Source organism: Mesoplodon bidens (assembly GCF_964165515.1).
Source record: "Mesoplodon bidens genome assembly, chromosome: 11".
In the NCBI taxonomy this organism is placed as follows: domain Eukaryota; kingdom Metazoa; phylum Chordata; class Mammalia; order Artiodactyla; family Ziphiidae; genus Mesoplodon; species Mesoplodon bidens.
In genome coordinates this window covers 77,247,028-77,274,809 of record NC_138167.1, presented here as the reverse complement: position 1 = coordinate 77,274,809, position 27,782 = coordinate 77,247,028, and the positions used below count along the sequence as shown (strand labels likewise).

Below are 27,782 nucleotides of genomic sequence, written 5' to 3'. Positions count from 1 at the left end.
CAGACATGTCTTATGCAGAGGCTGGGTCCTGAAATCAGAAGACAGAACAAGCCCAGGGTATAAGGTAATAGAAAATATATATCTTCTCTGCTCCCAGCTCCTATCCCAGAGCTCCTAAAACCCTTGTAATTCCCTTAGTGATGAAAGCACTAGGAGTATCTTTTGTTCTAATATTTGGTCTTTGACCCAGGTTCCTGACACTGAGCTCCTAAATTCCTTGGAATTTCCTGGGTAATAGCAATGTATTTTGCTCTAATGAGGTGACTCTTGGTGGGGGGTCTGATCACTAGAAAGACCAAGTCATGATTAGAAGCTTGGGATTTTCAACCCTCCCCTCCACTCTCCAGAGAAGCGAGAGGAGCTGGAAATGGAGTTAATCATTGATTATGCCTATGTGATGAAGCCTCCATAAAAATCCTAAAAGTACAGGGTTTGGAGAGCTTCTGGGTTGGTGAACACGTGGAGGTGCTGGGAGAGTGGCCAGAGAGGGCACTGAAGCTCCAAGCCCCTTCCCCGTACCTTGCCCTATGCATCTCTTCCATCTGGATGTTCATATGTATCCTTTATCATATCCTTTTATAATAAACTGGTAAACAGTAAGGGAACTGCTTTCCTGAGTTCTGTGAGTTGCTCTAGCACATTAATTGAGCCCGAGGAGGGGGTGGAGGGAATACCTGATCTATGGATGATTGGTCAGCAGTATGGGTGACAACCCAGACTTTCGACTGGCATCCAAAGTGGTGGGGGGAAGGGGTTGTTTTGCGGGACTGAGCCCTTAACCTATAGGATCCGACACTATTTCCAGGAAGACAGTGTCAGAATTGAGTTGAACTGTGGGACATCCAGCTGGTGTTGTAGAACCAGTGGTGTGGGAACACCCCGACCCTCACATCTGGTGTCAAAAGTGTTTTGAGGGCTTCCCTGGTGGCGCAGTGGTTGAGAGTCCGCCTGCCGATGCAGGGGACACGAGTTCGTGTCCTGGTCCGGGAAGATCCCACATGCCGCGGAGCAGCTGGGCCCGTGAGCCATGGCTGCTGAGCCTGCGAGTCCGGAGCCTGTGCTCCACAACGGGAGAGGCCACAACAGTGAGAGGCCCACGTACAGCAAAAAAAAAAAAAAAAAAAAAAGTGTTTTGAGTGTGGCTGTGGTATGATAGTAAAGGGGAGACACACAAGAGGAAGAGTGAGCTTTTCCTACAGGGCCTGGTGAAAGCCACAGCCCACCTCAGCCTCCAGATAGCATGAGGAAGAAATAAACCACTGTTGTAATAAGTCGCTGAGATTGGGGTGCAGGGTTTGTTAACAGAGCAAACCTTACAAGAAAATTCCTTGTTTTACTTTAAAAGACATAACTAAAAATATGGCCACCTGTGACTCCTAAGTCACCCAATTCTAAGTCCTGCCCATAAAGGATACTGCTGTCTTCTTACTCTCACACCAGACTTTCTTCCTCCCTCCCTTTCAATTACAAGGTGGAATATTACAAAAGCAGGTTGTCCCGAAGTAAACTAGTTCACAGACTCAAAGGCTACCCCAGTCCTCTTATGACGGCTATATCCCCATTTTCTGGGGATGTACCAGGCTTGTCATGTCTTTGGACCTGAGGACAGGTAAAAAGGGAGCTCATCTCTTCCTCAGTAAGAAATACTTTAGCCCTGGTAGAGAGTATGGCATGATTCAGAAATCACCAGCCAGCACTGAATCCTCATCATTCCAAATTAAAATAGAATTGTTTCATCCAAAACCTGGCCGGGGATGTCCATAAGCCACATAGAGAGGGGTTGATCATTTACACACAATATACTCATTTATTCAAAGAAAGTGTGGCCTTCTCCGTTTTCTATAAATGATATAATCTTCCTTATGAGCCCAGCCTGCTGAGTCACAAGGAAACTCATGTTTAAGTATCTCAGTATCCCCTCCCTGTCTTCTCCAGAATGCCTGGAAGTAACAAGGGTTTGCTTATTATGTCGCTGTGGAGGTGGGCAGGTGAAAACTCGGATCCCACGCTGCTCCTTGCATCTTCACTGTCTTTGAAGAATGATTTCCCTGTGTACCTAGTCACTCCTCGCTCTTCTAGCACCTTCTGCAGACAGCTGGTGATAGAATACTCCAGGTCTGCTGTTTCTCCATTTGTCAGGGCCTCGAGTCCTCGTAGTTAATTTGCCTCATCTCAGCTCTCTGGGGTTGTGTATCTCTTTGAAGAATGGCTGGGATTTCCATTTGATTCCCAGCTCAGGTGGTCTGCCCTGCAGTCCCCACTTTGGTCACCCTCCGCTGAGCTTGCCAGCAGCACCATCGACTACCTTCTGTGTCTTTCACTGGACCCTGGGGGGTACTTCTTGATAATCTCCATGCCAGATGGGAGCTAGGGACAGCTGGGCTTAGCCATGTCCCATGTGGCAGCCCAGATTGGTAGAGGGGGGACTCTGTTTCATTCCAATTGCTGGCCTTATGCAGAAAAGAAGGATGTGAGCTAGACTTCCTGCCCTTGGCCCTGGGTGAAGGTCATGGAAGGAAGTGGGCCACAGCCCAAGGATTGGAAGTGAGGGTTCAGTGGGCTCCTCGAACTGAAGCAAGATTCGCTTCTGCTTCTCCAAGAGCCATGCTTGGGCCATGTTTGGGAGCATATTTCCCATCTGTTTTTCATTCCCCCAGCATAGAATGTGGGAGGCCAGGATCACACAACATTCCCTTCTCATTCTCGGGATGCCACTGAACTCCCTTCCTTGAATTTTTTGTTCCCATCCATGCCGAATTACTTGAATGGCTCCCAGCACACACCATGCTATTTCATACTTCTGAGCCTTCGCCCGTGCTGTGTTCTCTGCCCAGACTGCCCTTCCAACACCCACTTTTACTCAGTCCCCAAGACACTGCACAGGACTCTTCCTCCAAGATGCTCACTTGCCTCTTGGCAATTTGCACGATGAACTTTTTCAAAGAGATCTGTTGTGTGTGTCTTTATCACAAGAATCTAAGGTGCTGAGGGGACAACGTCTCATCTGAGGCATCTTTATTTTCCTGAGGCACAGAAAAAGTGTTCAGTAAATGTTGGTTTAAGAAATTAAGCCTTTGGGCTTCTCTGGTGGCACAGTGGTTTAGAATCCACCTGCCAATGCAAGGGACACGGGTTCGAGCTCTGGTCTGGGAAGATCCCACATGCCATGGAGCAACTAAGCCCCTGCACCACAACTACTGAGCCTGTGCTCTAGAGCCCGTGAGCCACAACTACTGAAGAGCACGTGCCCTAGAGCCCGTGCTCCTCAACAAAAGAAGCCACCGCAATGAGAAGCCCACGCACCGCAACGAAAAGTAGCCTCCGCTCACAGCAACTAGAGAAAGCCCGCGTGCAGCAACAAAGACTCAATGCAGCCAAAACAAACAAACAGATAAATAAATTTTTAAAAATAAAAAAATTAAACCTTTAGTAAAGAAGACACTGTATCTCTCTGTATTTCTTACAACTGCATGTAAATCTACAATTATCTCCAAAAAAACAAAAAACAAAAAAACCCAGACCTTAATGAACAGGGCCAGTTATTCTCTAAAGCTCCCTGGTTACCCCTGGGGGAAGATCAGAGTCTGAAGGAAGTCCAAGGGCTTTATGAAGTTGCCATTTCCAAATGCGGGATGGATGCTACAAACTATTTAGTAGTCAGGTGCCCTGTACTCCCACTTGCTGGCAACTCAGACCTATCAAGTCCTGAAGGGCTTTGAGTTGAACACATACAAATTATACCTATTATAAAAAGGAGCCCTTTCAGGTAGATGAATTAGGAAAAGTGGTTTCCTCTAGGCTTTGTAGGTAGATAGTGTCTGTCTGAGGAACAAAAGTATGGCACCCCGTCCTCGTGTACTTGCACCCACACAGACTGAAAGAGGAGTAAAGGCCAGATTTCACCACCATCCTCCCGCTCAGCCCTGCACTCTTGTGTAAGGCCTCACCTGAACTCAGCAGCCCCCGCCTGAGTATTTGCCATCTCACTTCAAAGGGCTGACAGCTATGTTTCTACCCACTTGCTTATGTTGAAACATTCCTTGTGTGTGTAGCAAAAACTTAATTTTTGGGTTAATTTTCTTAAATGAGTCAATGTAAGTAAAGAGTGTGTGGTTCATTCTTCACAAAAATTAGTTCATTCTCCACAAACCTCCTCCTTTGGGGTTTGTTCCTAGGGGAAGTTCTTGTCAGATACACTCTTTTTTCCCTGGAGAGTGAAAATAAGGGTCCCCCTCTACACGCAGCCCTCCAGGACTTTGTTAATCTGGCAGAAGCATACATTTTCACTAAGACTGTAACCTGCTGCCTGGAGTGGGGGTGCAATTACGGCCTGTCAGAGTCCCCTCTTGCCTTATGTGTCTATAAGTGTAATTGCATCTGTTATTGCCTTTGATTTCTTTTTCACAATGCTGTGAGCTCCTGCATGCTGTCATGACAAAGTGGCACAGACACACATTTTACTGGTGACACACAGCAAGAAGCAAAGCATGGTTTCCTGAGAAAGCCTCCATGAAGAGAGGCAGGAGAATGCATTGGTACCCTGGGCTGCCACCATCCGACAGAGAGAAGTGTGCTTGATTGACCAAAGCTGAGTGCACACTGGAAAGGGCTTCAGGAGAAGGAGCCCACTCTGTACCACTCAACGGATTTATAGGAAAAGCATGGCAGAGAAGATCTGGTGTAGTATGTAATATTGGGCATTTCCTGGTTGACGAAGCAGTCTTGTTCAAAGGCAGAGCTCAGCCCCTGGCATAAGGCTGTTCTTCCCTCAAGTGAACACAGACCCTCTCAGCCAGCCTCTTGCCAAACTACCGCAAGGGAGCCTGGGGTTGTCTCTCCTCTGGCACCAAGTAGGTAACTGAGCACTCAGTAAGCGTTGAATGAATAGAACTATTATTGTTAGGAGGAAACTCATGTTGATTTCATTTAAATTTGCTCTCCTCCCACACGCTAGCTATGGCAAGGCCCCTTAGGGGTAGATGATGAGCTGGGCAGGGTCGGGGATTTTCTGTGCCTGCCCACTTCACAGGGAAGGGAGTGGGCCAATTAGCTACAGTGGGTTATTTTTGCACCTAGATTCCTAGAATGAAAAACAAATGAACGTCTTTTTCTTGCTGGGTAGAAGACAAAGCTTCTGGAGAGGCATAGGTGCAGAGCAACTAGGCGGCACAGTTTTCTGCTCTGCAGCATAGCTTGGGCAGAGCAGCCCCTGCTATGCCCAGGAGAACCTTGTGACCATTCTGGGAGAGGTCTAGTGAGGTATGGCAATAACGTTGTCTCGACCAAAACATCGGGGCACGTGGCAGCCATATGGAAACTGTTCAGTGCTCCTTTGGAGATAAATGAAGGGGGAAAACCCACCAGGATCCATCAGAAAGATGGGTTTCTTATGAGCCCTGAGGCCCCAGCATCCCCAGAAGTTCCGGACCTGCTACTCTGGGCTCAACATGGAGCAGGAAGGGGCTCTGAGGGGGGACAGTGCGTGGGAAGAGCCCACACCACAGAATGGCAGGCTCCCACAGCTGCAGTGACTGCTGGCAGGCCTCAGGGGTGACGGGAGGGGTTGCATCTTTTGGGGTCACAGATGGCAGGGTTCAGTGTGAGGGATTCTTGCCACAGTAGGCTGGCAAACACACTCCTGTGGAGGAAGGAGCTGCATTTTCTTCCATGAGCAGCAGGAGGCACTGCAGCTTGAGATGGAAGAGGATGTGGTTCTGAGCATTGGGCAAGCCTCTTTTTTTCTCCCTTAAACTTAAGAGACTCCTAGGGTGGGATGGATCTGTAAACCCCCCCACCCCGTGATGGTTGGACCCATGGACTTGCCACGACCTTCTCTGCTGAGGGACAATATGGTCCACTTACGGCTACTACTACCACCACTGGGACTTCCCTGGTGGCACAGTGGTTAAGAATCCATCTGCCAATGCAGGGGACACAGGTTGGAGCCCTGGTCTGGGAAGATCCCACATGCTGTGGAGCAACTAAGCCCATGCGCCACAACTACTGAGCCTGCGCTCTAGAGCCCACGTGCCGCAGCTACCGAGCCCGTGTGCCACAACTACTGAAGCCTGCGTGCCTAGAGCCCATGCGCCGTGACAAGAGAAGCCACTGCAATGAGAAGCCCATGCACCACAACGAAGAGTAGCCCTCACTCACCGCAAGTAGAGAAAGCCTGCGTGGAGCAGCGAAGACCCAACACAGCCAAAAATAGAAAAATAACATAAAATAAATAAACTTATACTACCACCACCACTACTCTTGGCTCTTAACCAGGCACTATGGTAAAAGCTGTACAAGGACTTTTTCACTTAACCCTCAAAATAACTCTGTGAGGTAAGTACCACTGCAATTTAGGACTCTGAAGCTTAGTAAGGCCACATAAATTGTTCAAAATAAAACAGCTTGGGGTGGTATAGCCTGGATCCGAACACACACCATAAGCTTCACCATTAGTCTGTTTTGCATGTGCCTCAAATGTCTCAACAGACAGTAATCTATGCAGCCAAGATATCTTCCTTCAGAAAGTGCCATGTGGCAGGAGTTGCGTTTATCCTGTTCATCACTGTGGTCCCAATGCCTAGGCCAGTGCTTGGCCCACAGTCAGTACTAGATATGTATTAGTGGAATGAAAACAGGGATATGGATGTAGCAGAAAACCAGCAGTCTGTCCTGAGACTCTTTCCTAAAGTGAGCTAGGAATCATATTCTTGTATCAGGTCAAGGGAAGGAAGCCGTGGACCATCAGGCTATTCATGCTTTTAGCATTTCAGATTCAAAACAAGCATTGTTTTATGGTCAAAATAAATTATGCTGACATTCTATCATATCTTATCAGACTCTTCTTTATTCAAAATGTTGTTGGTACTATTACTTAATAAACTGGAGCAAGCAATAAATTCCACTGGTCTACAGAGACTGTGGTTGGGTTCCCAGTACCAAAATGATTTTGATTATTGAGTTGGCATGTACCCCTAAACATTCCTAAATCAGTGGTTGGCAGTGGCAAGATTCTGAGAGAAAAAGAAAAAAAAACAGTGCACGCGTGTGTGCGCGCGTGGACACACACACACACACACACACATACACACAGCCAGCCGCTTCAAAGCATCTTACACATTAATGGATTCCTTATGGAGTACATGGCTGTAATTGTGAAAGAGGACAAAGAACTAGAAATAACCTTATTTCTTTAAACAAAAAATTTTTTTTAATATTCCTTTGAAAAGTCAATTTTTCTGAAGAGAGTAGGAAAAAAAACCATTCCACATAATGGAACTCTTAAAAATGTGCGTCGGCAACACAATAGGAAACCAGAATAAATGTAGGCAAGGCAACCACATGAAGCCAAACACAGAGTGAGTTCATCTGTGCTATAACAGTGGATGGAGATGGAGAAAACAACCAGGGGGAGGGAGAATGCCAACTCATAGTAAGAAGGCCCGGGGTGGGGGCAGGGGTGCAGTAGGGAGAGGAACATTCTAGAATTCAAAACAACAGACTATTCCAATCATATTCTTAAACTCTGTATAATGAAACCTGTTTATATTATCCTTAAATTAATTGTTCGATGTTCACATTTCAGTGTCCTGGCCAGTGACCCACCAGCAATTTCCTTGTTCATAACAGTTTCTTTTCTTGGTCCCTTGAAAAAAATAACGAATGAGTTTCTCATTTTGTAAAGCTGCTCTGAAATGTTTCCTTACGTCATGGGGACTGGGAGGTCATCTGGGGACACTGGATGTAATGGGGGGCACTTGGGCCGGGGACCAGGAGATTTTCTGACTGTGAGGCAACTTCTGATCCCATTAGCTGATGGTTGACTGACATTTTGGAACAAGATTTTGTGAGAGACTGGGGGAAGGAAAAGAAGGAGCATGGGAAGGAGGCACTTAAAAGATTGAAAAGGCAGGAATGAGCTGAGTGCTCCCAGATTCGAGGAGGATTTTATTATTGGACACAGATCTGTGGTGAGCTTTCAGCCAGGATCTCAGAGGCCTGGCCTGAGGGGCCTCATATAGGTTTTCTTATCAGCATTTTACTGACCTCACCAAGTAAATTGTCTCTGTGAGAAAAGACAAGTTAACTTCTCATTTAAAAATTAAGCAGCGAAAAGAGCAGCAGCTACTCAGGGAAAGATTTTTTGTGGCAATGGGAGAAGTACAAGAGAGCAAATCCAACTCCAAGAAAATACTGAAGCCTCTCCTGTGTCGTGTTTGGCAAGTTCCCAAATAGAGGCAATTTTTGGACTCAGAACCCATTGCCTGAAATCCTGGCTGAGTCCCTAGGAGGAGAAAGACCCTGTAACACATCCGTGTGGCTGACAGGTCTTGGTGCTCCAGCCGGGTGTCAGGCCTGAGCCTCTGAGGTGGGAGAGCCGAGTTCATGACATTGGACCACCAGAGACCTCCCAGACCCACATAATATCAATCAGCAAGAGCTCTCCCAGAGATCCCCGTCTCAACGCAAAGACCCAGCTCCACCCAACAGCCAGCAAGCTCCAGTGCTGGACGCCCCATGCCAAACAACTAACAAGACAGGAACACAACCCCACCCATTAGCAGAGAGGCTGCCTAAAATCATACTAAGTTCACAGACACCCCCAAACACACCACCGGATGTAGCCCTGCCCACCAGAAAGACAAGATCCAGCCCCACCCACCAGAATACAGGCACCAGTCCCCTCCACCACGAAGCCTACATAAGCCACTGAACCAACCTCATCCACTGGGGGAAGACACCAAAAACAATGGGAACTACGAACCTGCAGCCTGCAAAAAGGAGACCCCAAACGAAGTAAGTTAAAAAAATGAGAAGACAGAGAAAAACACAGCAGATGAAGCAGCAAGGTAAAAACCCACCAGACCAAACAAGTGAAGAGGAAATAGGCAGCCTACCTGAAAAAGAATTCAGAGTGATGATAGTAAAGATGATCCAAAATCTTGGAAATAGAATGGAGAAAATACAAGAAACGTTTAACAAGGACTTAGAAGAATTAAGAGCAAACAAACAATGATGAACAACACAATAAATGAAATTAAAAATTCTCTAGAAGGAATCAATAGCAGAATAACTGAGGAAGAAGAATGGGTAAGTGACCTGGAAGATAAAATAGTGGAAATAACTACCACAGAGGAGAATAAAGAGAAAAGAATGAAAAGAATTGAGGACAGTCTCAGAGGCTTCTGAGACAACATTAAATGCAGCAACATTCGAATTATACGGGTCCCAGAGAAGAAGAGAAAAAGAAAGGGTTTGAGGAAACATTTGAAGAGATTATAGTTGAAAACTTCCCTAACATGGGAAAGGAAATAGTCAATCAAGTCCAGGAAGCACAGAGAGTCCCATACAGGATAAATCCAAGGAGAAACACACCAAGACACATATTAATCAAACTATCAAAAATCAAATACAAAGAAAAAATATTAAAAGCAGCAGGGAAAAGCAACAAATAACATACAAGGAAAACCCTATAAGGTTAACAGCTGGTCTTTCAGCAGAAACTCTACAAGCCAGAAGGGAGTGGCATGACATATTTAAAGTGATGAAAGGGAAAAACCTACAACAAAGATTACTCTGAGCTGCAGGATCTCATTCAGATTCAATGGAGAAATTAAAACCTTTACAGACAACCAAAAGTTAAGAGAATTCAGCCCCACCAAACCAGCTTTACAATAAATACTAAAGGAACTTCTCTAGGCAGGAAACAGTAGAAGGAAAAGACCTACAAAAATAAACCCAAAACAAGAAAATGGTAATAGGAACATACATATTGATAATTACCTTAAATGTAAATGGATTAAATGCTCCAACCAAAAGACACAGACTGGCTAAATAGATACAAAAACAAGACCCGTATATATGTTGTACACAAGAGACCCACTTCAGACCTAGGGACACATACAGACTGAAAGTGAGGGGATGGAGAAAGATATTCCATGCAAATGGAAGTCAGAAGAAAGCTGGAGCAGCAATTCTCATATCAGACAAAATAGACTTTAAAATAAAGACTATAACAAGACACAAAGAAGGACACTACATAATGATCAAGGGATCAATCAAAGAAGAAGATATAACAATGGTAAATATTTATGCACCCAACATAGGAGCACCTCAATACATAAGGTGAATGCTAACAGTCATAAAAGGGGAAATCAACAGTAACACAATCATAGTAGGGGACTTTAACATGCCACTTTCACCAATGGACAGATCATCCAAAATGAAAATAAATAAGGAAACACAAGCTTTAAATGATACATTAAGCAAGATGGACTTAATTGATATTTATAGGACATTCCATCCAAAAACAACAGAATACACTTTCTTCTCAAGTGCTCATGGAACTTTCTCCGGCATAGATCATATCTTGGGTCACAAACCAAGCCTTGGTAAATTTAAGAAAAATGAAATCATATCAAGTACCTTTTCTGACTACAATGCTATGAGACTAGATATCAATTACAGGAAAAAAAACTGTAAAAAATACGAACACATGGAGGCTAAACAATAAACCAAGAGATTACTGAAGAAATCAATGAGGAAACCAAAAAAATACCTAGAAACAAATGACAATGAAAACACGATGACCCAAAACCTATGGGATGCAGCAAAAGCAGTTTAAGAGGGAAGTTTATAGCAATACAATCCCACCTCAAGAAACAAGAAACATCTCAAATAAACAACCTAAACTTACACCAAAAGCAATTAGAGAAAGAAGAACAAAAAACCCCCCAAAGTTAGCAGAGGGAAAGAAATGATAAAGATCAGATCAGAAATAAATGAAAAAGAAATAAAGGAAATAATAGCAAAGATCAATAAAACTAAAAGCTGGTTCTTTGAGAAGATAAACAAAATTGACAAACCATTAGCCAGACTCATCAAGAAGAAAAGAAGACTCAAACCAATAGAATTAAAAATGATAAAGGAGAAGTAACAAGTGACACTGCAGAAATACAAAGGATCATGAGAGATTACTACAAGCAACTATATGCCAATAAAATGGACAACCGGGAAGAAATGGACAAATTCTTAGAAAAGCACAACGTTCTGAGACTGAACCAGGAAGAAATAGAAAATATAAACAGACCAATCATAAGCACTGAAATTGAAACTGTGATTAAAAATCTTCTACCAAAAAAAGTCCAGCACTAGATGGATTCACAGGCGAATTCTATCAAACATTTAGAAAAGAGCTAACACTTATCCTTCTCAAAATCTTCCAAAATATAGCAGAGGGAGCAATAGCCACCATCACCCTGATACCAAAACCAGACAAAGATGTCACAAAAAAAAGAAAACTACAGCCCAATATCACTGATGAACATACATGCAAAAATCCTCAACAAAATACTAGAAAACAGAATCCAGCAGCACATTAAAAGGATCATACACCATGATCAAGTAGGGTTTATCACAGGAATGCAAGGATTCTTCAATATACGTAAATCAATCAATGTGATACACCATATTAACAAACTGAAGGATAAAAACCATATGATCATCTCAGTAGATGCAGAAAAACCTTTCAACAAAATTCAACACCCATTTATGATAAAAACTCTCTAGAAAGTAGGCATAGAGGGAACCTACCTCAACATAATAAAGGCCATATATGACAAACCCACAGCCAACATCATTCTCAATGGTGAAAAACTGAAACCATTTCCTCTAAGATCAGGAACAAGATAAGTTTGCCCACTCTCACCACTATTACTCAACATAGTTTTGGAAGTTTTAGCCACAGCAACCAGAGAACAAAAAAAAATAAAAGGAATCCAAATCGGAAAAGAAGAAGTAAAACTGTCACTGTCTGCAGATGACATGATACTATACATAGAGAATCCTAAAGATGCTACCAGAAAACTACTAGAGCTAATCAATGAATTCAGTAAAGTAGCAGGATACAAAATTAATGCACAGAAATCTACTGCATTCCTATACACTAATGATGAAAAATCTGAAAGAGAAATTAAGGAAACACTCCCATTTACCAGTGCAACAAAAAGAATATAATACCTAGGAATAAACCTACCTAAGGAGAGAAAAGACCTGTATACAGAAAAGTATAAGACACTGATGAAAGAAATTAAAGATGATACCAACAGATGGAGAGATATACCATGTTATTGGACTGGAAGAATCAACACTGTGAAAATGACTTTACTACCCAAAGCAAGCTACAGATTCAGTGCAATCCCTATCAAACTACCAATGGCATTTTTCACAGAACTAGAACAATAAATTTCACAGTTGGTATGGAAATACAAAAGACCCCGAATAGCCAAAGCAATCTTGAGAAAGAAAAACAGAGCTGGAGGAATCAGGCTCCCTGACTTCAGATTATACTACAAAGCTACAGTAATCAAGATAGTATGGTACTGGCAAAAAATAGAAATATATATCAATTGAACAGGATAGAAATCCCATAGATAAACACACACACATATGGTCACCTTATCTTTGATAAAGGAGGCAAGAATATACAATGGAGAAAAGACAGCCTCTTCAATAAGTGGTGCTGGGAAAACTGGACAGCTACATGTAAAAGAATGAAATTAGAACAGTCCCTAACACCACACACAAAAATAAACTCAAAATGGATTAAAGACCTAAACGTAAGGCCAGACACTACAAAACTCTTAGAGGAAAACATAGGCAGAACACTCTATGACATAAATCACAGCCAGATCCTTTTTGACCCACCTCCTAGAAAAATGGAAATAAAAACAAAAATAAACAAATGGGACCTAATGAAACTTAAAAGCTTTTGCACAGCAAAGGAAACCATAAACAAGACGAAAAGACAACCCTCAGAATGGGAGAAAATATTTGTAAACGAAGCAACTGACAAAGGATTAATCTCCAAAATATACAAGCAGCTTATGAAGCTCAATATCAAAAAAACAAACAACCCAATCTAAAAATGGGCAGAAGACCTAAATAGACATTTCTCCAAAGAAGATATACAGATTGCCAACAAACACATGAAAGAATGCTCAATATCACTAATCATTAGAGAAATGCAAATCAAAACTACAATGAGGTATCACCTCACACCAGTCAGAATGGCCATCATCAAAAAATCTACAAACAATAAATGCTGGAGAGGGTGTGGAGAAAAGCGAACCCTCTTGCACTGTTGGTGGGAATGTAAATTGATACAGCCACTATGGAGAACAGTATGGAGGTTCCTTAAAAAACTAAAAATAGTCTCCGCCCGACAGCCGCCGTGCCGCCATCATGGATACGAGCCGTGTGCAGCCCATCAAGCTTGCCAGGGTCACCAAGGTGCTGGGCAGGACCGGTTCGCAGGGACAGTGCACGCAGGTGCGCGTAGAATTCATGGACGACACGAGCCGCTCCATCATCCGAAACGTGAAAGGCCCCGTGAGCGAGGGCGACGTGCTCACCCTATTGGAGTCAGAGCGAGAGGCTCGGAGGCTGCGCTGAACTTGGGACTGGGTCCTGGGTGTCTGGGTCGACTACCTGGCCCACGAGGATGACCTGCTGTTAATAAAGCGTTTATATTCTGTGTAAAAAAAAAAAAAAAACTAAAAAAAAACTAAAAATAGGGCTTCCTTGGTGGCGCAGTGGTTGAGAGTCCGCCTGCCGATGCAGGGGACATGGGTTTGTGCCACGGAGCAGCTAGGCCCGTGAGCCATGGTCGCTGAGCCTGTGTGTCCGGAGCCTGTGCTCCGCAACGGGAGAGGCCACAACAGTGAGAGGCCCGCGTACCGCAAAAAATACAAAACAAACAAACAAACAAACTAAAAATAGAACTACCACATGAGCCAGCAATCCTACTACTGGGCATATACCCTGAGGAAACCATAATTCAAAAAGAGTCATGTACCACAATGTTCATTGCAGCACTATTTACAATAGCCAGGACATGGAAACAACCTAAGTGTCCATCGACAGATGAATGGATAAAGAAGATGTGGCACATATACATAATGGAATATTACTCAGCCATAAAAAGAAACCAAATTGAGTTATTTGTAGTGAGGTGGATGGACATAGAGGCTGTCATACAGAGTGAAGTAAGTCAGAAAGAGAAAAGAAATACTGTATGCTAACACACATATATGGAATCTAAAAAAAAAATGGTTCTAATGAACTTAGGGGCAGGACAGGAATAAAGACGCAGATGTAGAGACTGGATTAGAGGACATGGGGAGGGGGAAGGGTAAGCTGGGACAAAGTGAGAGAGTAGCACTGACACATATACACTACCAAATGTAAAACAGATAGGTAGTAGGAAGCAGCTGCATAGCTCAGGGAGATCAGGTCTGTTTTGTGACCACCTAGAGGGGTGGGATAGGGAGGGTATGAGAGAGACGCAAGAGGGAGGCGATATGGGGATATATGTATACATATAGCTGATTCACTTTGTTATACAGCAGAAACTAACACAACATTGTAAAGCAATTATACTCCAATAAAGATGTTAAAAAATATTAAGCATTAATGTATAAAGGCATAATGGGGCAGCCCTTCCTAGAGGGTTAAAGAAAGAAAAATAAAAGAAAGTATAATTTTACATGCCTGGAAGTTGTTTCTCAGAGATATGACATAAGGCAAAAATAACTAGTATCATGAAAGATTTATCTAGATTTCTTGATGGTAGGTTTGTAATAATTTATTACCGGAAGTACAGGACTTTGGGGGTTGTTTTTAAATTTTCATCAATATTCCTACCAGAAGCAGAATATTGGTTGGATTGAATAGAATCTAACTGAATGTTTAATTTCTCATTGAAAATAATAATTATAGCCTGCATACCGCAAAAAAAAAAAGAAAATAATAATTATATTTTGAAAGATCTCAGGAAGCCCCTCTGTCCAAGATCTGTAGGAGGGTTAAAAAAAAAAAAGAATGGGCTTTCCAGTCAGACAGTACACTTTGAAGCCCACTTGTACTCCTCTCTGGTCACTCCCAGCTGTGGGACCTTGGGTAAATTACTTAACCTCTCTGAACCTCCACTGAACGGTATAAAGGGTAAAAACATGTGCCTAACAAGGTTTCTGTGACGAGCCAGTGCGATCATATATGTAAAAACCTAGTGTGGGGCCTGGCACATAGTAGGTTACCAATAAATATTAGTACCATTTATTTTCTATATCTTCTTTTTCTCTCCTGCCCCACTACTTCCTGCACTCTGATTCTTGAAATCTTTTAACCAGTGACAGAGCCTCTCCTTGCATGTTTAAAAATAGGGAATTCCCTGGCATTCCAGTGGTTAGGACTCATCCTTGGTCAGGGAACTAAGATCCTGCAAGCCACGTGGTGCAGCAAATAAATAAGTAAATAAATAAAATAATGTAGTAATTAGAACATACATAAATAGATAGCATAACATCACTAAGCACTTTACCATACATTTCATCTTGTTTGATCCTTAAACCAATCCTATGAAATGGGTACTATTATTGACTCCATTTTATAGGGGAAGAAACCAAATCTAGGTTTGGGTTAGATACTATTTCAATGATCTATTGTTATATAACAAACCACCCCAAAACTTAGTGGCTTGAGGCAACAACTATTTTATTATATCTCATGATTCTGAGTTGATTGGGCTCAGCTGGGCAGTTCTTCTGCTCCATGTGATGTTGTCTGCCTATTTCCATATGCATTTATCTGGAGGCTCGACTAGGCTAGACCATCCAAATGGTTTGCTCACAGGGCTGGCAATTGGTGCTGGATGTCAGCTGGGAGCAGAGCTGGGACTGCCCACCAGAGTACATCCATGCTCCTCCATTGCTTCTCCCGGGATGGCAGCTGGACTCCAAGAAGGAGCACTGCAAGAGGAAAAAAATGAACCTTCCAGTTTGCTTAAGGCCTGGCCTCAGAAGTCTCAGAATGTTACTTCTGCTATGATCTGTTGGTCAAAGCAGTTACAGGCCCAGCAAGATTTAAGAGAAGGGGAAACAAGTTTCACCTCTCAATGGAGGAGTGGCAGGGAGGGAAGAGGTTGATGACAGCCATGATTGGAGACTATCTGCCATAAACAGTTTGCCCAAAGGCACAGAGCTAGTGGGTGATAGAGTTAAGATTCCACGTACTCAACCACTAGGTCATACACATATGATTAAACACCAAAGTCTGTGGAAAACACAGTAAGCGCAATATAATCTCAGAGGAGAGATCAGTACAAAATTAAGAACTCTAAAGACCCTAAACTGAAAAAAGTACCCCTTTTTGTGCCCCTCTTCCCCACGTAATGCAGAATAAATGTTATTTCTTGAAATGTCACAAAGGTTGCATATGCTAAAATAAATTCTTTCTAGATTTTCCATTTCAAAATTCTGGATACATCCACTGAATCTGAGGTTTTCTGCGTGTGTGTGTGTGTGTGTGTGTTAAGGCGGAGGGTGAGAACCCTGACTTACAACTGCTCTGTGCACATACTCAGCCTGCCTGTTGGGTAACTCATGCCTTTGTGGGAGAGATCACAGAGGCCTCAAGTTGGCAGGGGAGCTCCAGGGAGAAGCAGAATTTGGCCTGGCTCTGAACTCTGATTAGGACTTTTTTTGGCTGCGTTGGGTCTTCGTTGCTGCACGCGGCCTTTTTCTAGTTGTGGTGAGCAGGGGCTACTCTTCGTTGTGGTGCACGGGCTTCTCATTGAGGTGGCTTCTCTTGTTGTGGAGCACGGGCTCTAGAGCACAGGCTCAGTAGTTGTAGCTCACAGGCTCTAGAGCGCACGCACAGTAGTTGTGGCACACGGGCTTCAGTAGTTGTGGCAGGCGGGCTGTAGAGCACAGGTTCAGTAGTTGTGGCACACGGGCTTAGTTGCTCCACGGCATGTGGGATCTTCCCAGACCAGGGATCGAACCCAAGTGCCCTGCATTGGCAGGTGGATTCTTAACCACTGTGCCACCAGGGAAATCCTCTGATTAGGATCTGAATAAGAGGAACAGAAGGAGAAAGAGGAGGAAGGGAAAATATGAACAAGACATGAAGCTGGGAATGGATAGCGAGTAGTAGCTAGGGAGATGGAGGAAGGGACCAGGCTGAAGTAAAAGGGTCTGGATTTGGAAATGGGAGGGCTGATTAGTAATCTGCTTGATGACTGGAGCTAAATTGGCTCCCCATCTTCAGAAGTATCCCAAAGTAGCATTGAGAACCAGATTACAAAGAATGAAGATCTACATGAAACCCAGGTCCAGCTGTGTAAACTCTGTTTTAGCCTTGGCCTTGCTGAAGGCAGATGCCTGGAGAGCCCTGTTGGGAGCTGGGTAGGAAGGATACTGCTTGAGGATCTTCCCAATGGCTGATCCAGGAATATCTGGGCTTACACCACTCTTGCTAGTTTCATTTGGAAAGGGATTGACAGGCATAAAGCAAACCCAGTCATCATAACCCTTCTTATAGCACTTTCCAGAGAGTTTATTAACCTAAATCTCTCTTATATTACCTATCTATCAGGACTTCCTGGTAAAGGCAAGGACTTGGGGATTTTGAGTCATTCTGAGCAAACACCATCTTCAGATTATTTTCCTGCTAAGGTGGCTTCTATCACTTGCATTTGCAAAACCTTTTCTCTTCATATTTGAAAGAAACCCAGTATGACCTTTGTAATTTTTTTCATGTAAATTACAAATATTTAGAATCCCTGTCAAAGAAATGAAATAAAAGCAGATGTTTTTCGCTTATGCTGGCCCCAAGTAATACCACATTAGAAAACAGAGAGTATTTTCGAGTCTCGTTAAAAAATATTTCAAGAAAATAAACATTTGTTGAATGCAAACAAGAAGAGGATATGGCACTTTTTAATATGAATGTAGAATTCAGAGCTAAGGAGTCTAAGGCCCAGAGAGACTGAGTGACTTGTGTAAGGTCACAGAGTGAGTTTACAGCCAAGTCAGGATCTGACCTCAGTTCTCTCAAGTCCAGCCCGGTGTGCCTTCTATACTCTATGTGGTAGATTGGTTGCAAAGATGGCCCAGATACGTCATGCCTCCCTGTATCGACATCTCTGCAATTATAACTTAGCAGGTTCTCTCATCGCCTCTGGAATCTGGGCTGCCCTTGTTACTTGCTTTGGTCAATATCACATGTAGTGGAATGGTAGGATGTGGTGGAAGTGATGGTGTGCCACTTTGGAACCTTGGTCTCAAGAGTTCTTACATGTTTCCACTTATTCTATTGGAATCTTATTATCACCGTAAGGACAAGCCTAGACTAGCCTATTAGAGAATGGAAAGTCACAGGGGAAGATCCCAGTTACTCCAGCTAAAGTCAGACTAGCCAACAACCAGTCAACCAGAACCTAGTCTAAGCATCAGAGCTCACAGCTGATCATGAATGAGCCTAGCTGAGACCAGAAAAACTACCCAGCTGACTCATTAGCAATAATACATACTTATTTTTTAAGCAGAATTGAGCAAACCTTTTTTTTTAAAGGGCTAGATAGTGAATATTATAAGTTCATGAGGCATATGCTCTGTGGTACCTCTCCTCTGTTTACTGTAGTACAAAAAACAGATAAACACATAAGGCAGATAATATGTAAATGAACAGACACAGCTATGTCTAAATAAAACTATATTTACAAAGACAGGCATGTGGCCCACAGATTGTAGTTTGCAGACCCCTGATTATAAGCCACTGACTTTGGGGTGATTTGTTATATAGCAAGAGCTAGCTGATACACTGATTCTGACTTGATATCCCAAACAAAGAAAAGCACCAAACTAACTGCCAAAGAACTTACTTGCAAAGACAAAAGGGTGGAGCAGAAGGGAAATGTCTCCATTTTCTTGAAGTTCACACTTTAACTACCTGTAAAGTCTGTCACAATTTTTCTCATTTGCAGATTGTGTATTGCTGTCAGATAACTGCTATTTCAGTCCCTACAAATAGGGTTTCATGAGGATAGCCAAACTACTGGGGGACAAAATGGAACCTATTCTGGTTACAGACTCAGTTTGTAAGCTTCTGATTCTGGATTCCAACCCCAACTGAAACAGAGTTCAGAGACGCTTGGAGAGATTTCAAAGCCATATTTGTCAGCCTCTGCCTATTTCTCCTCATTCTCACCGTCTCTACAGCATTTGGTGCTTCTGACCACACTCTCCTTGAAATCATCTCCTCCTTTGGCTCCCATCATGCCTCTAGCTCATTTATTTCATCTCTGGTCTATCAGCAGGAACTCCCTATTCAGAGTTGTTCTTTTTACATTTCAGTCCTGAGCCACTTTTTCTTTCTGTTCTACACTACTGGGTCTGAGCTGGGGATAGGTATCAGAATTCCCTGTGGAACCTATTTAAAACTTGGAAGCATAATGGCCATAATTTGAAAAAGCTCCTCAGGTGACTTGGGTGGACATTCCTGTAGCAGTTAGTATTTTCCAAAGATGATCCCCAATATTTCCCATCCGACATGCCCTTCCACAGTGTGACTGTGCCATTTTCCCCATCAAGAGGTAGAATCTAATTCTCAATCTCTTGAATGTGGTTAGGTCCTGTAAAGTATAATAGAAGTGACACTGCCAGTTCTGGGCATGGCCCTTTACTGACCTGGTAGCTTTAACTCCTGCCTCTTGTAAGAAATGTGATTAGATATCCTGAGACCACCATGACAGGAGAAACCCAAGCTATATGGAGCAGCTCAAAGTATAAGACCCCATGTGTAGGACACTGAGGCACTATGCATATATAAGGAACCATCTTGAAAGTGGATCCTCTAGGCCGAGCCACTACAGATAAAACCATGTGGAAGAAAACTATCTAGCCTAGTCCTTCCCAGATTCCTGACCTACAAAATCATCAGCAAAATAAATGATTGTGTTAAACCATTAAGTTTGGGGGTAGTTGTTACTCAATAATAGGTAAATCAGACGGAGCCCCCTCTTCCCATGCATACACACAACCCTGTTAAGAACTATTGCCCTAGGACTTCCCTGGTGGTGTAGTAGTTAAGAATCCGCCTGTCAATGCATGGGACATGGCTTCGAGCCCTGGTCCAGGAAGGTCCCACATGCTGTGGAGCAACTAAGCCCGTGGGCCACAACTACTGAGCCCGTGCTCTAGAGGCCATGAGCCACAACTATTCAGCCCGTGAGCCACTACTACTGAAGCCTGTGTGCCTAGAGCCCGTACTCTGCAACAAGGGAAGACACCACAATGAGAAGCCCGTGCACCGCAATGAAGAGTAGCCCCTGCTCGCTGCAACTAGAGAAAGCCCGTGCGCAGCAACGAAGACCCAATGGAGCCAAAAATAAATAAATAAATAATTTGTGTTAAAAAAAAATCACTTCTATAATACCTGCTGTATGCCAGGCAATGAATAAAGACCATAAACACAAAGGTGTGTTATCAGGTCTGTCTTGAGTGGCTTAAAGTTATGGTAGACAGACATATAATAAGATGTATGCTACAAAAGACTTTCACCTCTATCCTTACCTTATTCTTCTCCATTTTAGAGTTGGTTGAAAAAAAAAAGGAAAAAAAAGAAAAAAAGGGAATTCCCTGGTGGTCCAGTGGTTAGGACTCAGCATTCTCACTGTCGGGGCCCCCGGTTCAATTCCTGGTCCAGGGATTAAGATCCCACAAGCCACGTAGCAGAGCCAAAAAAAGAGTTGGTTGAGAGTTCTATTTTAGTACAAAATTCTTAGGGGCCAAGATCATGTCTTATTTATCATAGCCCACAATTAACACTTGGCTTTGCTCCATATATTCTCGGATAATTGTTATTAGATTTTATCAGATGTACTAGTTATAAAAAGAGCAACCATTTATTGGCCCTTTACATGGAACACTGCTAACATGATGATGCTGGATGGGAAGTACACATGTAGAGCTGTGGCAGAGACTGCTGTGAGTTCACTTTACCCCAGTTCCTTTTCTTACTGGGCACTCAGCTAGACTGCTTTTCCTAGCCTTCCCTGCAGTTAGGTGTGACCATATGACTGAATTCTGGCCAATAAAATTGGGCGGGAAGTGATATGTATCTAAGCCTGGTCTACAAAAACTTTCTGCTTAATATTCCACCCTTCCAATCTCTCCCTTTTCCTCCTGCAGTTTAATGGAGAAGACTCTGAAGATCTAGAAGAGGTGGCACTACAAAAATGAAAGAACGTGGGTCCCTGAGATACTATTTGGGGCATCACTGGCTAACCAAGAATACTTGCATTACACTATTGCATGAGTCAGCAATAAACTTTTATTATGTAAAGCTCCTGGAAGTTGAAGACTGCTTATTATAGTTGTCAGTTTGAACTTGCCTAATTCAAGTGCTAAGTTTAATGCAACCTTCCGAGATTGATCATGACTACCTACTTTTCAAAAGAGTATCCAGTAGATTCCAAAATTGCATTTATTATTCTCGTTTAAGTATGAGCTCTCTCATCTCCATGATCAGAAATAATGGCTTGTTCAATCTTTTATTTTTGCAGTCTTCGAAATATATATAAGTGGTAACAAAACCAAAGAGCTGATCAACCTCTCCCAAAATATACTTTAATAAGCCCAGCAAAAACTCTTTGGTGTAGAACACGAAAAGTTCAGGGATCCCTGGGCCTGGTTAGGGCCAGGCTAACCAGGCTGCTGTCTACAGAGGCTGCATAGGATGGGGTTATTGATGTTCAGGCCTGTGAATGCTGGGAAAGAAACAGAGAGGACTAAGCTTTGACTTCCTTGATGCCTTAGAGCCAGTTTGGCACTTGTCACAACTCAGTGATTTGTATTCATGTGACAACCTTACCACTTCCTGTTTTGATCCAAAAAAAGAATTCTAGGAGAGAAATGAGGCCACAAAACTGAAGAAGGCCCAGTGTGTTCTTTTTATCTTGCATTTACTCAACATACATTTACTGGGCACCTATTATGTTCACAACTGTGTGTGTGTGTGTTTGGAAGGGTGGAATTCAAATAAACATAATAAACAGATCTGCTTCCAGGGAGATGTTTAGACTGATGGGATTTGACAAGGCAAGCAGCTGTTTGAAAGACAGTGTAGAGTAGAAAGTTCACTGACTCTTATGAGAGAGACTCAGGTTCAAAATCTGGCATATAATTGGCACAAACAAGAAAAACTGGATAAGTATGGAGGAGGAAAATTACATTGGGCTGGAATGGACAAAATAAGTCATTAATTTTTCTTAATCAAGGCTTCCTTTTAGAACATTTCTCAGTTCTAATCTAATATGGATGCCAAATCTAAATGTATAATTCACAACCAGGCATCACCAAGAAAGGTACAAATGGAGAGAGGAATTCATTGTTCCAGAAAAGAAGTTCCTGTATTGGATGAAAAATTCACAGCAGGCATTGCTGACTCATATATACACATTTGTGTGTGTGTGCATGTGTGTGTATAATAGGCATGCTACATACATGAGAGATAAGTCATAAAAACTGTTCACATATTCAGGAACAAAGAGTTATGATATAATTTCTGAAATTACAGAGATCCAGAATTAGAAGAGGATCTTTCAATCCAAACCATTTATCTTACAATTGAGGAAACAGACTCAAATAGGTGAAATGACTTGGTGAAGGCCACACAACTATGAAATCGTCAAGCCAGGGCTTGACCTGGATTTCTGGCCCAATGCCCTTACCACTAACTCCTTTCTAGTCAAGGCATAAGGAGCTATTCCATAACACCACTGGGTAGAGCTTCCTGGAGGTCTTAGTTCCAGGGAGTGAAGACTTCCCACTGAAAACTTCCCAGTATTATGGACAGAGGTCTGGCTTGAACTAAACTGTATTAAGGGAGTCCACAAGATAGTTAAGCATACTTAAAACAGCCCTCATTTATTGAACACTTGCTATGTGTCAGGCACTGTGCCAATTGCTTTATATATATATATATATATTTCATTTATTCATTCACTTAAATTTTTATTTGTATGCCAGGAATCTATGCTATGTGCTAGGATCCAATAGTGAAAAGACATACATGGTTCTTGACCTTATGGAACCTCTAGACTTCCGCATAACAGAAATTCCATAAGGTCTGCTTGTTTATTGCATCCATTTACAGGTGATGAAATGGACCCAGAGAATAACAATGATGGCTACCATATATTGTCCACCTACCCCACACCAAACACTTTTCCAAGCACTCTCTGAGTTAATCTGTACAACAGCTCTATGAGATAAGAAACAGGGGCATAGGAAGCTGAACGTCTGGTTCAAGGTCACATAGGTAATAAGCAGTAGAACACGGACTGGAACCAAGGTTGTCTGGTGCCAGTGTCCATGATTTTAATCACTACATTACACTGACCAGTTGGATTCCTGCTATGCATGCTGAAAGATGGTATATCTGATGTCAAAACTCTGCTAGTGAGACCTAGGATCCAAGAAGCATAAATTACTTTGTCTACAGGCAAATTTTGTTTTCAGCAGTTGTATGTAGATAATAATATTTGCTTGAGTGCTTACCATATGTCAGAGTACTACACCTGTACATATGATATCCAGGTAAAACGCAAGCATAATACTGGCCTTTAGTAGATCCTCAATATAGTAGGCAAATAGTAAGCAGTAGGAATAAATATGAAGGCTAGAGAAAACCTAGAAATTATTAAGAAGTAGAGGGTACTGCCTGCAATTGTGCTGGATCTGCATTTGGACAAAAATATGTTTGTATTTTTTCAAGACTGTGCTCGCTTTATTTAAATATAGAGATAACAAATATCTACATAAATCTTCACTCACCTGTTACAGGGAGATTTCTGCAGAAATAATTTCTTCACACATAAAATTTATTGTGTGCTGTGATTTACTCATCTGTTTAAGGCATCCTGTTGCAAGGCATGGACACACTCCTTGAAAATAAAAACACAAACTTGAATGATTTTCGGTTTCATATAAATTCTATTAAAGAAGAATAAAACAGTGAAATCACAGAATTTCTCCATTCTCTTCCACCATATGTGTTTCTTTGAGGTTTAATAATATTATAAATAAAGCAGCTTCAAGATTAAATACAAAACAGTGAACAATTTAGAAACATTTTGAAGAAGCAAGTATTATATCCCAGTGTTGCCAGGCTTTCAACAAAAGTAAGATAGAAAACAGAGCAAGAACTCTCATTTGTTCTATCAAGAAAGCATAAATATTGGCTCCGTATTAAGCCAACCTCTTGCAGCTGTACACCAGCTCTCAACTATTAAAAAGATTCTTAAATTCCCAGGGAAACAAAAATCAATTTCAGCCATATAAGTCTGTATATAAATCTATTGTGCTTTATTCCAAATATTTTCTCATCAAGGAATTTGGAACAAAATTTTTTTTGAAAGAGAAAGTCTCCATTTCACCCATTACACCATTATAAATATTTGAATGACTTCCAGTAACTTTGCTTAGAAAATCTCAATGTCTGTATAACATGCCAATGACAGCTCAGCAGTAATGTCAATACATTTCATTACCTGGCAAGACAATCATTCATAGCAATAGATTGGAATTCTGATTGCCCTTTACATATATTATATTTCACTTTTGTCACAGCACACCGGATGGTTACTCTTGCCCTCTTGGCAAGATACTCTTTCTGAGCTTATATTAAAAATCTATTTTATCTGTTAAAGCTTAGAATGAGCTAAGTGATTACTGTTTTAATCCTAAACCAATATGTGTAGTCAGGTCTTGAAAGAATTCCAATCACTGTAGCCCTTGTTCATATTTTAGATGGATAATAATGCCATTGGGTTGTTTTCCTTGGGGCTCATTTTATATATTCTATTTGTAGGAATTAAGGTTTCTAGTCTAGTGACTATTGTTCACATAATTCAAACAAAGAAAGGAATGTGATATTAATTTTCTGGGTTTTGTAAGAAACTGCACTGGAAAAGTGAAATATAAATATTTGCTAAAGTTTGGAGAAATAGAGTAGAATAGAGATGTACTTCTCAAAATTCAGTGTGCATTAGAATCTCCTGGAGAGCTGGTTAAAACAGATTCCTAGGTCCCACAGCCAGTGATTCTGATTCAGTAAGCCTGTGTGGAGTTCGGGACTGATTTCCAGCAAGTTCCCAGGTGATGTTCATGTTGCCAGTTCAAGGACCATCTTTTGAGGAGTAGTGGAACAAAACAGAGTAGTCAATAGCAAAGGCTAAAATCGTGCCTTTGCCATTTACAGGCTTGTTGATTTGGGGTAATCAATTAAGGGGTAATTTATTTAACATATTTTAAGCCTTAGTTTCCTCATCTGCTCAATGGGGGTTTTGTAAGGATTAGATAAGTCGGTATGTCACTTGACATAGTGCTAGACAGATACCTGGTATGTGTTAAATAAATGACAACCATGGTTATTAGAAATGATGAAGTCTCCTTTTCTGGGATCCATCTGGTTGAACATGTAGTTCTTCTGTTCCATATCCTAGTGTGTTTGGCAAATTATTTGTTAAGTATGTCTAGATTAGGAGTTATCAGATCGATGCATTAGCAACTATTCAGAATTTGAATTGCTAAGGTGGGACCTAAAACACTTAAATATTTTGATCCCTGGGCCTTCCAACCAAATACCATGCTGAAACTCTGATTCCCTATACTTTGAATTATTTTTCATTTAAATTTCTTTATAGTCCACATGTCCACAGTTATGTCTCCTTATGAATGATCTTTAAAGAACAACATCAGTTTATTTTCAAAATCAAACTCAAGTCTTTGGAGACTAATATCCTTTCTCTCCATAGTTTGCTATTAAGAGGCCTGGTGTTCTGCCAAGGCAACGTATTAATAAATTTAAGCTTGAGGTTTTCATTGTCATGTGAACGTTGAAATTGGCTCTCAATTACACAAAGCAGCCAGTTCAACAGAGTACGTGTATTGGATTTACAACAAACATGTCTGGGAAAAAATTAGTTTAAAATCCTTGATTTTGTGGTTTGCTTTTAATTTGTTAAATAGGCATAATCCACCAGTCATAAGCATCTCAGCCAATTCAGGCTAAGTTAATTCTGAGAAATATATGTTTACTTTAGTCAAATGTTAACAAATTAATTTGTCTTGCATCCAATCATTTATTTAGTTTTTCACTTAACACTAAGTCCCATTTCTGTGGTAGGTGATGGTCTAGATGCTGGGGAAAACACGTACCCCATCCTCCCAGAGTTTATAGTCTAGTGAGAAAGGTAAAAGCACAGTTATCAGAACCTCGTTTTAACAGGCTGATAAATCTCCAGTCTTTACCAGTTAACAAGCTGTAGAAAGTTTCAGCCCATTGTTTGTGTTTATATGCAATTACTCATGAATCTGTTAACCATCATCCAAAGCTTCAGATACACTGGATGATGTCTTCTAAAAGTAGAATACTTCCAGAGCTTCTAACCAAAGGAGAACTTTACATTTCCGGTTTTCTTTCTTCTTTGTTTTTTTTGGAAAATGAATGTAGAGAAAGCAAACCAAGTCAGTTTTGTAGCTTGCAACTAGCTGTTATGTAAACTCTCAAGTAAAATGACATGATTGAAGACAAATACCAATCTGTATATCAAACTTCATTTTTTGAGCTTTTCAAAAGATGCAGGGGGACTTCCCTGGTGGTGCAGTGGTTAAGAATCTGCCTGCCAATGCAGGGGACACGGGTTCGATCCCTGGTCTGGGAAGATCCCATGTGCCGCGGAGCAACTAAGCCCCATGGGCCACAACTACTGAGCCTGCGTGCCTAGAGCCCATGCTCTGCAACAAGAGAAGCCACCACAATGGAAGCCCGCGCACTGCAATGAAGAGTAGCCCCTGCTCGCCACAACTAGAGAAAGCTCGCATGCAGCAACGAAGACCCAATGCAGCCAAAAAAAATAAAAAAATAAAAAAATAAAAAGATGCAGGGATTTACATTCATATGACCTGTTTTGGACCGAATGTTGGGTCCCCATCCACAACCCCCTACCCTTGCCAAATTCATATGTCTAACCTCCAATGTGATGGTATTTGGAGATGGGGCTTTGGGGAGGTAATTAGAGTTAGATGAGGTCATGAGGGTGGGCACTTCATGATGGGATTAGTGTCCTTATAAGAAGAGACACCAGAGAGCTTACTCTCTCTCTCTCCCCCATGTGAGGACACAGCCCAAACGTGGCTGTCTACAAGTCAGGAAGCAGCCCTCACCAGAATCCAAATTGGCTTCTACCTTGATCTTGGGCTTCCCAGCTTCTAGAACTGTGAGAATAAATTTTTTTGTTTAAGCCACCCAGTCTATGGTATTTTGTTATGGCAGCCTCAGCAGACTAAGACGTGATTTTAGAAAGATGACAGGGATTTGTACAAAACGGTGGAATGCTTCAAACTTATCTCATATTATTCCCAAGCAGGGCCCTCAGCCTCAGTCTGCCAGGTGGGCTCTTGACAATTGCCAGCACACAATTTACTCTTTCTTGCCTCTGGTATGCATTTCTCTTTGTGCTGTTTTCTTTACCCTAAATCTTCCATTTCTGGCTCAGAGTCTCATATCTAAGAAATCTTGATTAGCCCTAGTCAAGAAGGATCAAGTCCCAAATGATCCTTCACTGCAAAGTTTGTTTCACAATACACTTATTTGCATTTCTCTATTGTGTCCTTATGTTGGTTCAAGGATGTAGGTCTTATCTCCTCAACAAGACCTTGAGCATCTCCAAGACAAGCCTAGGGTCTAGACTTTTCAAATCTTTTGTGTCCTCCACTGGCCCTTGCAGAATGTGCAAATAGAATGGGAATAAAACTTATTGAATGAAAATTGAACTAGATGCAAGAGCCAACGAATGTTCTGAGGCAAATGAATCAAGTAATGCGAGGAAGTACAATAAAATCCTGGCTCCAGAGCCTGCGGGTGGGGGTTGGAGAGAGTCG

The 27,782-nt window shown here is 42.0% G+C and overlaps 2 protein-coding genes across 2 annotated transcripts in view; both read left to right on the top strand.

The window, feature by feature from the left end:
- The window catches only part of DRAM1 (DNA damage regulated autophagy modulator 1), an 88,176-nt gene extending 67,084 nt beyond the window's left edge, over nt 1–21,092 (top strand). Inside the window, exon 7 of the mRNA XM_081249742.1 lies at nt 21,027–21,092. Within this exon, the coding sequence (XP_081105868.1) occupies nt 21,027–21,077 (51 nt within the window). The 3' untranslated portion in view covers nt 21,078–21,092. The remainder of the gene's footprint in view (nt 1–21,026) is intronic.
- On the top strand, nt 13,198–13,561 carry LOC308625377 (small ribosomal subunit protein eS28-like). Its single transcript, XM_081249492.1, has one exon. The coding sequence runs from the start codon at nt 13,240–13,242 to the stop codon at nt 13,447–13,449; it is 210 nt and encodes a 69-aa protein (XP_081105618.1). The 5' UTR covers nt 13,198–13,239; the 3' UTR covers nt 13,450–13,561.
- Nucleotides 21,093–27,782: the final 6,690 nt, after the last annotated feature.

Excerpts from the sequence above, each read along its gene's own strand:
- LOC308625377 (XM_081249492.1), top strand. The coding sequence starts at position 13,240 with ATGGATACGAGCCGTGTGCAGCCCATCAAGCTTGCCAGGGTCACCAAG.